The sequence below is a fragment of the Belonocnema kinseyi genome, chromosome 8 (genome assembly GCF_010883055.1).
Source record: "Belonocnema kinseyi isolate 2016_QV_RU_SX_M_011 chromosome 8, B_treatae_v1, whole genome shotgun sequence".
Classification (NCBI taxonomy): domain Eukaryota; kingdom Metazoa; phylum Arthropoda; class Insecta; order Hymenoptera; family Cynipidae; genus Belonocnema; species Belonocnema kinseyi.
In genome coordinates, this window is record NC_046664.1 from 31104213 (window position 1) to 31116741 (window position 12529).

General features: G+C 23.7%; 1 protein-coding gene across 1 annotated transcript in view; it reads left to right on the top strand.

Annotated features, from left to right (window-relative positions):
- The window catches only part of LOC117177693, a 159285-nt gene that overhangs the window by 140695 nt on the left and 6061 nt on the right, over window positions 1-12529 (top strand). Inside the window, exons 8-9 of the mRNA XM_033368550.1 lie at window positions 2434-2597; window positions 7026-7526. Coding sequence (XP_033224441.1) covers window positions 2434-2597; window positions 7026-7526 — 665 coding nt within the window. The remainder of the gene's footprint in view (window positions 1-2433; window positions 2598-7025; window positions 7527-12529) is intronic.

Here is a 12529-nt window from a genome sequence, read left to right on the forward strand (position 1 = left end):
TTGATTTCAACCTTATAGAATTTAGAGAAATTTTTTTTCTACAAGTACATATAGTAACGTTTTTAGTACGCTTCCAGTTGATGAATATTTTTGGTAGAAAATTAATCTTTTGGTTTAAAAATTTAGGTTTTTAATTAAAAATTCAACTTTTCATTGAGAACTCTTGAATTTTATTTAAAATTCGTCTTTTTGGTGGTAAAATATTCTTTTTGTTTAAATATTCATCTTTTTTAGTTGAAACTTCAACTTTTTGGTTGAGAACTCTTGCATTTTGTTAATAATTCGCCTTTTTGGTAGCAAATGAATCTTTTTAGTTGAAAATTAAACTTTTTGTTTGAGAATTCCTGGCTTTGGTTAAAAATGTAACAACTAGGTTTTAAAGTTGAACTACTTTCTTAAAAGTTCAAATTTTTTTACTTTCTTTCTTAAAAATTCAATTTTCTGGTTGAGATTTCTTTAAATTTATTAAAAATTTGTCCTTTTTGGTGGTAAATCAATCGGTTTGTTAAAAAATCTATTCATTTTAGTTAAAAATGCATTTTTTTTTGGTTGAGAGTTCTTGACTTTGGGTAAAAATTCGTTTTTTTTTTTGTATAAAATTAATCTTTATGTTCAAAAGTTCACTTTTTCATTGAGAATTCTTTAATTTGGTTAAAAATTAGTTTTTCGGCCGAAAATTTATTTCTTAGTTTAAAAATTCATATTTTTCGTTAAAAAATTAACAACTATGTTTTAAAGTTGAACTTTTTTCTTAAAAATTTGTTTCCTTTTGAAAAATTCAACTTTTTGATTTAGAATTTTTGAACTTTATTGAAAATTCTACTTTTTTATAGAAAATTAATATTTATATTTAAAAATGCATCTTTTTTAGTTGAAAATTCATTTTTTTAAGTGAGAGTTTTAGAGTTTTGATAAAAAATTTTAGGTTTTAATGTTAAACTTAGTTTAAAAATGCCTATTTTTTGTAAAAAAATAAACAACTAGGTTTTAAAGTTGAACTTTTTTCTTACAAATTTCTTTCTTTCTTAAAAATTCAACATTTTGTTTGAGAATTCTTGAATTTCATTGAAAACTCTACTTTTTTGGTAGAAGACTAATATTTATGTTTAAAAATTCATCTTTTTTAGTTGAGAATTCAAATTTTTAGTCGAGGATTCTTGACTTTTGTTAAAAATTCGTGTTTTCAGTAAAAAAATTCATCCTTTTTGATTAAAAAATTAACATATTAAATTTTTGTAAAAAATTAATCTTTCAGTTCGAAAATTCACCTTTTTATAGAGAATTCTTTAGTTTTGTTAAAAATCCGTTTTTTCGACAGAAAATTAATTTTTTCGTTTAATAATTCATATTTTTGAGTAAAAAATTAACAACTAGGTTTTAAGGTTGAACTTTTTTCGTCGAAATTTCTTTCTTTCTTGAAAATTGAACTTTTTGGTTGAGAATTCTTGAATTTTATTGAAAATTCAACTTTTAAGTTAGGAGTTCTTGAATTTTTTAATTCGTTTTTTAATAGAAAATTAATGGAGTTGTTTAAAAATTCTTATTTTTAATAAAAAAATTAACAACTAGATTTTAAAGTTGAACTGCTTTCTTAAAAATTAAAAAAATTTCTTTTTCAAAAATTAAACTTTTGTGTTGAGAATTTAATTTAAAAAATTTTATTGTTTCATGTTCAAAACTTGACAACTAGATTTTAAAGTTGAAGCACTTTCTTTAATTTTGTTAAATTTTTTTTGGGTAGAATAATAATCTTTTTGTTTAAAAATTCGTCTTTCTGTTTAGAAATTTAACAACTAGGCCTGAAAGTTAAACTACTTTCTTGAAAATTAAAACAGAATTTTCTGTCTTTCTTTCAAAATAAACTTTTTGTTTGAGAATATATTTTAAAAAAATTAAATGTTGTTAATACTTTAACAACTTGGTTTTTAAGTTGAACTAATTTCTTAAAAATTAAAAAAAAATTCATTCTTTCTTAAACATTCAACTTTTTGGTTGAGAATTCTTAAATTTTGTAAACAAATTCGTTTTGTTTGGTAGAAAATTATTTTTTTTTTTTGTTTGAAAATCTATATTTTTGGTAAAAAAAACCAACAACTGGGGTTTAAAGTTGAACTACATTCTCAAAAATTAAAAATTTCTTTCTTTCTTAATAATTCAAGTTTTTATTCAGAAGTCTTGAATTTTATTGAAAATTGGTCTTTTTTGGTAAAAAAATTAATCTGTTTGCTTAAAACTTTATTTTTTTGGTTCAAAATTTTGGTTGAAGATTCAAAACTGTTGTTAAAAATTCATTTCTGTGGTTGGAAATTTAACTGTTTTGTTTAAAACTCCTTTGTTTTGTTGAAAAATTACTTTGGTATTCGAAAATTTACCTACTTCATTTTTTTTCAAACAAACTCTGAACTTTTTTATAAATCAATTCTTCAATTTCAGACAAGAGGCTGTTGATATGCTCTGTGATTTAGCGGTTCGAAAATTATCTCCGGGAACTTATAATGGTTCGAACGATTCCAATCGATCCGCATCAGGATCTTGCAACTCGCCAAGGAAACTTCGAAGACCTGCTCCACGAACTCCCAGTACTGAGTTTGATCAAGGTATCTATCATTTTTTATTTTATTATTTAATATTTTTATTATTCATTATTATTTATTTTTAAAAATTTATTTTATTATTAAAGACGTTTTTTATTTATCTAGATATAATTTATCTTTAAATTATTACGGAATAAATCAAGAGCTTTCTAGGCATTTCTTCTAGATTTTACCAATTATTTTATGGATTGCAATGAATAGACTGTAATATTTTGAATAATTCTAGAAGTTTTGTATTTCGTCTTCGCTAATATAGAATGTTAAATTATACATTTGTTTTTCTAATATTCAACCTACAAATTATAAACAAATTATTAGTTGAAAATTTCGATGTTAATTCAGTTTCAGAATTAGAATGAGCCATGTTCATATAAAGGATTTTTCTTGACCTACATTAGATTACAAAATATTACTAAAGATTATATGACTTTTAAAAACATGTCATGGATTTTAAAATATTTAAAAGTATTTTTAACATTTTACAAAGATTTGAAAGTTTTTTAAAATTGTACACTCCACCAGATTTAAAGGATTTAGAAACATTTCGATTATTTCAAACGATTTCAAAAGGTTTACAAAAATTTTAGAAGATTTGAACAGATTTCACTAAGATTTCAAATAATTCAACAATTTCAACGAATAAAAACGATTTCACAAAGATTTCAAAAGCTTTGATCAATATTTCAAAGACTTCACAATTTTTTTTTAAAGATTTCACAAAAACTTATCAAAGATTTCGAACATTTCATCAAGATTGCAAGTATTTCAAAGATTTTAAAAGGCGTTTACACCAGATTAAACAAATTTCTAAAATTTCCAAAGATTTAAACTATTTTAAAAGAATTCCAAAATTTGAAAAAGAGTGTAAACCAGATTTCTAAGATTTCGAAAGATTTTAAACAGATTCAAAATATTTTATCGATTTCAAATGAATAAATTATTTCATAAAAAAAAAATTGGAGAAAAGTTTCACAAATATTTCAGAAGATTTGATAAAAAATTACCAAAGATTTTGAATATTTCATAAAAATTGCAAGGATTTCAAAGACGTGAAAAAGGCATGTACATCAGATTTTATATATTTCGAACATTTCCAAAGATTTTAAAACTCTCGAAAGATTTCAAAGATATTAAAATTTTTTAAAAGGAACATTTTTTTTTCACGGATTTCAAAGATTAAAAAAAACAGATTTCAAATATTTTAAAAAGATTTCAAGATTTTAAAACTTTCAAAGGATTTCAAAGATTTAAAAAATTTTTAAAAGGAAAGATTTTCATTTTTTCCGCGGATTTCAAAGATTAAAAAAAACATTTATTATTATTTTTTTAATAATAATATAATAATTAATTAATAGATCTTAATTTTAATGTATTTAATGTAATATTTTATAAAGATTTCAAGATTTTAAAACTTTCGAAAGATTTCAAAGATATTAAAATTTTTTAAAAGGAAAAAATCTAAAAATAGTGCGCTACGATTTATTTATATATTTTGTATTATTTTTTATTAATAATTTATAATTAAAAAATTAAATTAAGGTTAGAAACATTAGTATTTTGACATTTTTAAAAAGTTTTTATATTATTTTTAATAATTTTTTTTGTCAATTTAAAACATATGATAGCAAGGAGTCCCTGGCAAGTAGTTTATAATTGATTCCGGTAAAAATGAAAAATATTAAAGGATTTAAAGGATTTATTATAAATAAAATAAATATATTCTATTATGTTATTATATTATTAAATTTATTAATTTAATGATTTCAGCGAATAAAAAAGAATTCACAAACCAAGATTTAAGAAAACTTTTACAAATATTTTTCAAAAATTTCTCAAAGATTTTAAAAAGGGTGTTTTAAACCAGATTTCTATGATTTTAAACGATTTTTCAGAAATTAAAAATATATTAATGGTTTCAAATGAATACAAAACATTTTAGAAACATTTTACAATTATTTCAAAAAATTTTTATACCGATTGCAAAAGAATTCCAAAGATTTCAAAAAGTGTACAAGAAATTAACAGGTTTCAAATATTTTAAAGGATTTCATGTATTTCAACTATTTTAAGAAATTTAAGAAGATTTCAATTATTTCAAACTAACACAAAAGATTTCACAAAAAACGATCAAAGAAAGCTTTCAAAAATATTTTAAAGATTTCATACAAATTTGAAAAAAAATTCATAAAGATTATAGTTTTCAATTATTTTACGAAAATTTAAAAATACAACTTATGTTCGCAAAAAATTCAAAATTTGTTTATTTATGGTTCGGTTTTCTTTAAAAATTGTTGACCAGCAAAAAAAGAAATGGTTCATTTTTTATATCTATAACAAAACGGTTATTTCATTATTTCTTGTCAATTATTTAAACATTTTTTATAAACACATGCACATTTTGACAATTTTTTTGTGAAAAGATTGGATTTTTTTGCGGAATCAACTTAAAATGTTTTTCCTGAGACTTCTTGCTGTCATATTTTTAATAGTGACCAAAAAGGGTTTATTATTTTAACAATTTTTATAAAACAATTCACATATTTTAAATTTTTTGATGAAAAGGCTTGATTTTCTTTTGCAGAAGCAACTTAAAATGTTTAGCCTAAGACTTCTTGCTATCATGTTTTTCATAGTGACCTAAAAATGTAAATTATTAAAACAATTTTGATAAACAAAGGCACATTTTGACCATTTTATGATGAAAAGTCTTGATTTTTTTGCGGAATTAATTCAAAACATCTAAGGAATCTATGCTATCATATTTCTAATAGTGACAGAAAATAATAATTATTTCAGCGATTTTCATAAACAAATAGACATTTTGACAATTTTTTCATGAATAGGTTTAATTTTTTTCGGTATCAATGAGGAATATCTTAAAAAAAAACCCTTGCTCTTATATTTGTTATAGTGACCTGATATATGACAGCAAGGATTTTTTGGCGAAAATGGACAAAAATTCTTCATGAATCGTAAAATTTTTTTTTTTTAATATTTGGAAAAACTTCTGGTAAAAGTTCACACGGTGCAAAATTGGTTTTATTTACACAGAAACTTTTGGTTCCAACTTCAACGCATTATCCATACAAAAAGATATGCAATTACATAAAAACAACTTAAATTTCAAATTCATGCATCCATGTTCCCGTAAACCCCACATCTATAAACCCCTAAAATAAAAAAAATTCTGACCCAAAATCAATTGGACTTGAAAGAAATAAAATCCAATCGTTTAATAAATCGGTCAAATGTAGAAAATATGACCCATACATTTCATAACTCATTAACATTAAACCTGTAAACCTTGAACCTAAAATTTCTATGTAAATAAAGACAATTTTGCACCGTTTATACTTCTACCAGAATTTTTTCCAAATATTAAAAAAAAAAATTACGATACATGTGGAATTTTTGTCCATTTTCGGCAATAAAATCCTTGCTGTCATACATCAGGTTACTATAAAAAATATGACAGCAAAGATTCTTTTTTATGATATTTCGCATTGATTCCGAAATAAATTAAACCTTTTTATGAAAAAATTGTCAAAATGTGTATTTGTTTATGAAAATCGTTTAAATAATTACCATTTTCTGCCACTTTAAAAATACGATAGCATAGATTCTTTTGCAAGATGTTTCGAATTAATTCCGCAAAAAAATCAAGCCTTTTCATCAAAAAATTGAAAATATGCGCATTTGTTTATAGAAATTGTTTAAATAATTAACATTTTTTAATCACTTACGAAAAATATGATAGCAAGGAGTCTCAGGAAAAACATTTTAAGTTGATTTCGCAAAAAAATCAAGCCTTTTCATAAAAAAATGGTTAAAATGTGCATTTGTTTATAAAAATTGTTTAAATAATTGGCAATCATGACCTATTCTTAACTTATTGTAAGCGCACATCATTATCTGAGATACTTTATACAAAAGCTATCGGTCAAAACTAATCATTGCAAATCACGAAAAAATGACTTTTGTTAATTTATTTGTTTATAAAATTATTTAAAAATTTTTTTGTTACTCTAACACATTAATAAATTATTTGTAGTTAGTTTTTACATTGATCTATAACCTTTTTAAATGAATTTCAAAGTCTTAGAATAAATGGTATCATGGAAATGTTAAGCAACAAAAAGGCGTACATTTGTTGTTAAATAACAAATTTCCGTTTAGTTAAAATAAATATCGCACAGTAAAATGTTATACCTGGAAGCCTTACGGTCAGTCCTAAAAAAGAAAAATCAAAATCCATTAAGAAGTGCACTGTCAGTCGATTTTTGTCCAAAAAATGTGCTTTTTTCCCCGCTGTGCAACCGGTCGGCGCTACCCCGCTTACCCTACATGGACTTGAAATCAAGCCTTAGGAAGCGCCTTAAGGATTCTCTTGCTCATGAATATTCTACATAACTCAATAAATCCCCTTTTTAGGAACTGTAAGAAGGAGCGAGTCATCTCAGGCTTCGACCTTCAGTCAAGAGGAGACTTCCGAATCGGATCAATGTTCGATTAGAACACAAATAACGAATTCGCAACCAGATACCCCGGCAGATGATATAATAGATCCCCCATCTCTCTACGATGCCGATTCTTACGATTCATCCAAGGCAGCTCGACCGAGTTTTCTCAATCTTTCTGCCCCACAAGACAAACCTAATTTCCAATTCAGCATTAAGCCGGATTCGAAACAGAGTCAAACAGCCCGTGCAGAAAATTCTTCGAATTTTGGAAACTCGAACACATTGTCGAGTGATGAACTGGATGGTAATCTACCCTCTGAACCGGCATCTATGCCACCAGTTTCAACCACCAACGATGATGCCACCTTCAGCCATAAGAATCCTGCCTATCAGAGTGCGAATCCAACTTCTAGTGCCAAGGAAACGGTTGCCAAAAGCAAGATCACTCATTCCAGTGATCAGGACATCCCAGGTCAGTGTTCAATTTTTAAAAATGCTGTAAAATTTTGTAATAATTATTGTTATATAGTGATTTTTATGTTATATAGTTATTGCTAATAAAATTAGGCAGGTTGTCTCTGATTTTTCCGTGAATAATAATTTTTTATTTTCCTTGATCATTAATATTCAAATGTCATCATTAGAGGGGTCCAAAAATGCATTGCTAGAGTTGTTCACTTTTTTTTCAAATTTGGATACATTGATTTTAATGTTTAACAAATTTCTATTTGTTTAAACAATTTTTATTTGCTCAATCAGTTGTTTTTTGAAAACTGAACAAATGAAATAAAATAGAATACATGCAATTAAATACGATTTGAAAATTATTTTGGTAAAAGTAATTATTTAAACAAATTATATTTATTTAAATAATTCAAAAGTGGTTAATGTATTCTTTCTATTCACTATACAGTCAGAAAAATAATTGTATGTGTTATTTTTATTTTATTTTTTTAGTTTTCGAAAAAAACTGCTTGAGTAAATAAATATTGTTTAAACAAATAGAAATTTATTAAGCATTTAAACAAATGTATCAAAATTATGTAATTATTTAACAAAACGTAGAGTAGGATACTAATTTGAAAAGAAAGTTGATATCTCTGGATCCATTTTTATAAATTTTAAAAAGTAGACAATAAATAATTGTTTAAATAATTTTAATTTGTTTAAAAAATTGAAAATTGTTTAAAAAGTCATAGGAAATATTCGAATTGTTTCTTTAGTAATTATTTGTATGAAAAAGACGACGGTAATTGCTAAAAATTAACAATAATACGTAAGACTATAGTTATTTGATTTTGTGCTCATATTTGGGGAATTTGGGGAATTTTCTACCTAAAAAGATTGCAAACCTAAAATTGTCATAGTTTATTTTTCAATAAAAAAAATATGAAATTTATAGACAAAAAAAGGCATTTTAAAACAAAAAATACGAATTTTCAACATATAATTATTTTTCACTTAAGAAAGAAATAAAAGTTTAACCAAATTGTTGAAACTTCAAGCCTAAACATGAATTTTCTCCACAAAAATTGACTTTTCAAGCAAAAAATATATTACTTCAGAAAAAATTAATTTTACTCAAAACTGATGCATTTTTAACAAAAAAAATCAAATTTCAAACCAAGAAAATTATTTTTCTACTAAAAAAGGAGAATTTTCAACTAAAAATGATGAATCTTAAGAAAATGGAAAAGTTATATTTTCAATTAAAAAATTAATTTTAAACCAAAAAAAGGCTTTTCCACTAAACAGTTAAATATAAACCAAAGTAATAAGCCTTTAATAAAAAAATAAACTTTTAACAATGTAGATTAACTTTTACCCAAGTAGTTGAATTTTCAATTTAAAAAAATTAACTCTAAACAAAATAGTTAAATTTTCAACCAAAGAGATGCATTTTCAACTAAAAATATAAATCTTCAAAACAAAAGAAAATTTTTAACAAAGTGATTCAACCAAGTCTTTGAAACAAAATAGTTGAATACTCAAGCAACGAATAATAATTTTTTATCAAACAGTTGAATTTACATTAAAAAAAAATAAATAAATTTATACTAAAACAGATGAATTTTTAAATCAAAAAGATAATTTTTCAAGAAAATAGTATAATTTTCTGCTAAATATTGGCATTTTTATCCAAAAAAGATTAAGTTTCTCTTAAAGCAGATGAATTTTTATATAAAGGAAAAAAAAACGATTATTCTAGAAAAATGTTGATTTTTCATCCAAGAAAGGTCCCAGTTAACTTTTCAAGAGCAAAATATTAATTTTTTAACAAAAAAATAAGTTTCCATGAAAAATAGTTGCATTTCTTTTTAAATTTCAACTTTCATCCAGAAAGGATTTTGTTTCATTTTTCAACACCAAAGTATAAATTTAAACAAAAAGTCATTTTCTACGAAAAAGTTTAATTTTTAACAGAACAAATTTGTAAATTAAAATCTTTTTTAAGTTTTTAAATTAATATCTTTAAATTTCCAATTATTGGTTGAAGATTTAAAAAAAGAATCATATAAAATTGCATTTCAAGAATAATTAATAATTCTAAATACAATGTTAAAAATTAAAAGACTTTAAATTAAAAAGTTAAAAAATGTGTTGTTTAAAATAAAATAGATAGAAATTGAAGTGTCTGAAACTTTAATTTCAGTAATTAAATAATTTCTTTAATTTTTAAACAATAAAAATTTAGAGATGTGAATTTTCAACGATTTAAATTTACGCAACATAATTGGGATTTTGAAAGGTTTGATTATAAAAAAGTTTTAATATCACCAATCTTGTTACCTATACATTTCTATTTAATTTTGAGTGAAATTTGGATTCGTTTAGTTCTCGCCTTTTTTTAACAGTTCATTTTAAAGGTTTATAATTGAAAATATGTTCATTTTTAAATGTTAAAATGACGATGAATTTATTTTTTATATAAAAAAATGTTTGACTTAATTTTAATCATAAATAATAATTTTGTATACAAGAATAATTTTAAATTCTCGAGTTCCAGGAAGCTTTAATTTTGAAATATTCTATTTAATTTTCAATTTTAAAGTGTAAAATTTTTATGGTTTCGAATTAAAAATGATTGAAATTCAAGCGTTTTCGAATTTAAACGCTTTACATTAAAATGTATTACAATTTTAAACCCTTTGATTTTTAAATTTGAATTTTTAAATTCACTTATTTTCGCAAATTTCCATATGAATTTATTTAATTTCGAGATTCTTTAATTGAACATAATATTGTTCAATTTTGTCACAAATTTTTATATTTTCAGAACTTCTAAAGCTACGTTCTTTCGAAAATTTGCAATTGATTATGACATTTAAAAACTTGTTTAAAGTTTTGTGAAGTACTTAAAATTATTTTAAGAAATTTCATGAGTATTCCCGTGATTTCAAAGCATTTAAAATTTTTTTAAAGCTTTAAAAGGTTTCAAAAGATTTGAAGAGTATTATTTTTGTATGAGGACAGGAAAAATATTTTTACCCGAGAAAAGACCAGAAAAGGGGAGGGTCGGTAAGGCCTGAATGCAATAAATGCAATAGTAAAAGCAAGCGTGCGCGCGCACGCTTGCCGCTTGTCCAAGGGGGATTCCCCGCATGTGAGAGCCGAGTTGCGGAATGCTCTACTGCAGATAGAGTTATGAAATTCTCGAGAATTTAAGTTCAGGTTATATAACCGAGAATATGACAGAATTTAGGACAATTTAAAAGAAGTTATGATTTTTAACAATATTTTTATTGTTCAGGTTATATCAGCGGTTGAATATAAATTGTTTTCTTGATCAGACATATTCAGGAATTACAGTGTTTCATATACAAAATTAAAATTTCCAAATGTATTAATTTATTAAAAATAAAGTTTTTCTACTTTAAAAGATAACTGCTAATCAAAATACTGGAATTTTCAACAAAATAATTGAATTTTTAACATAATAGTTGAATAATCACCCTTAAAAGACAAATTGCTAATGAAAAAGTGTCATAGTTTATACTTTAATCAAAAAAGAGTGAAATCTATACAACCAAAGAAAAGAATTTTAAAACCAAAAGACATTTTCTTTACGAAAATTCGATTTTCAAACAAAAAATATGACTGTTCAACAAAAAATTTAATTTCCACAAAACTGATGCATTTTTACGCATTTTCGATTAATTAATACGAATTTTAAAAATTATTATTATTAAATTATTATTAAATTATTATTATTAAATTTTTATTTTAATTTATTAAATTTATTATTAAATTATTATTAAATAAAACGAATTTAAAAAAAAATAAATACGAATTTTCAATTAAAAAAGATTAGTTTATAACAATATAATTAAACTTTTAACCATCAAGATAACATTTCAACTTAAAATATAAATCTTTCACCAAAAAAGTGATTTCTTAACAAAGCGATTCAACCAAATGTTTTAAACAAATTAGTTCAATTAGCAATTAAAGAAGAACGATTTTTAATCAAAAAGTTGCATTTTCATACAAAATTGAAATTTCTTCTATAAGAGATGAATTTTGAAATGAAAAAGACAAATTTTCACAAAAATAGTTGAATTTTCGATTGAAAAAGATTTTAGTCGAGTTTTCACGATCGAACTATGCATTTTTTAACACGAAATAATTTTCTGCCAAAAAATTGAATTTTCAATCCAAAAAGACAAATTTTTAACCAAAAAGGATGACTTTTTAACAAAATTGTTGAATCTAATGCAAATAGTTGCATTTTTATTAAAAAATGTGAAATTTATCTTAAAGCAGAGGAATTTTTTATTACAAAAAAAATAAGTTTCTACGTAAAAAATTGAATTTGCAATTCAAAAAGGCGAATCTTTTCAACCAAAAAGGATGAATTTTGAACAAAAAAGTTATTTTCTATACCAAATAGTTGCATTTTTATCCAGAAAAGATCAATTTTTTATTAAAACAGATGAATTTGTAATAAAAAACAGATTTTTTTTATAAGTGCAACTTTCATCCATAAAATATTTCAGTTCATTTTTCAACACTAAAATATAAATTTAAAAAAAAAAGTAAATTTTCTACGAAAGAGTTACATTTTTAAGAAAATAGTATAATAGCTTAATTTCTAACCGAACAGGTGCATTTTTATCAAAAAAATTTAATTTCTGCTAAAGCAGGTAAACTTTAAAATAAAAAAGACAAACTTTCAAAAATAAAAGAGTTGAATTTTCAACCAAAAAGTTAACGAAAAAATGCAATTTTCTATTAATTAAAATGAATTCTGAAATTCTCATAAATTCTCAGAGAATTTATTTCTCGGTTATACTCTCAATAATATTCTCGTTACCGTTCTCAAAGTAATATAATCGGCTCAGAACTCTAACTGCAGCTCTAATCTTCTCCCTGATAATACGAGGGTAGTTCAATAAGTCCTTAGAATGACCAACATATGGCGCGCGAATCGCTCCAAATCATTTGTTTTCAGTCAGCACCACTCCCGACTAGATA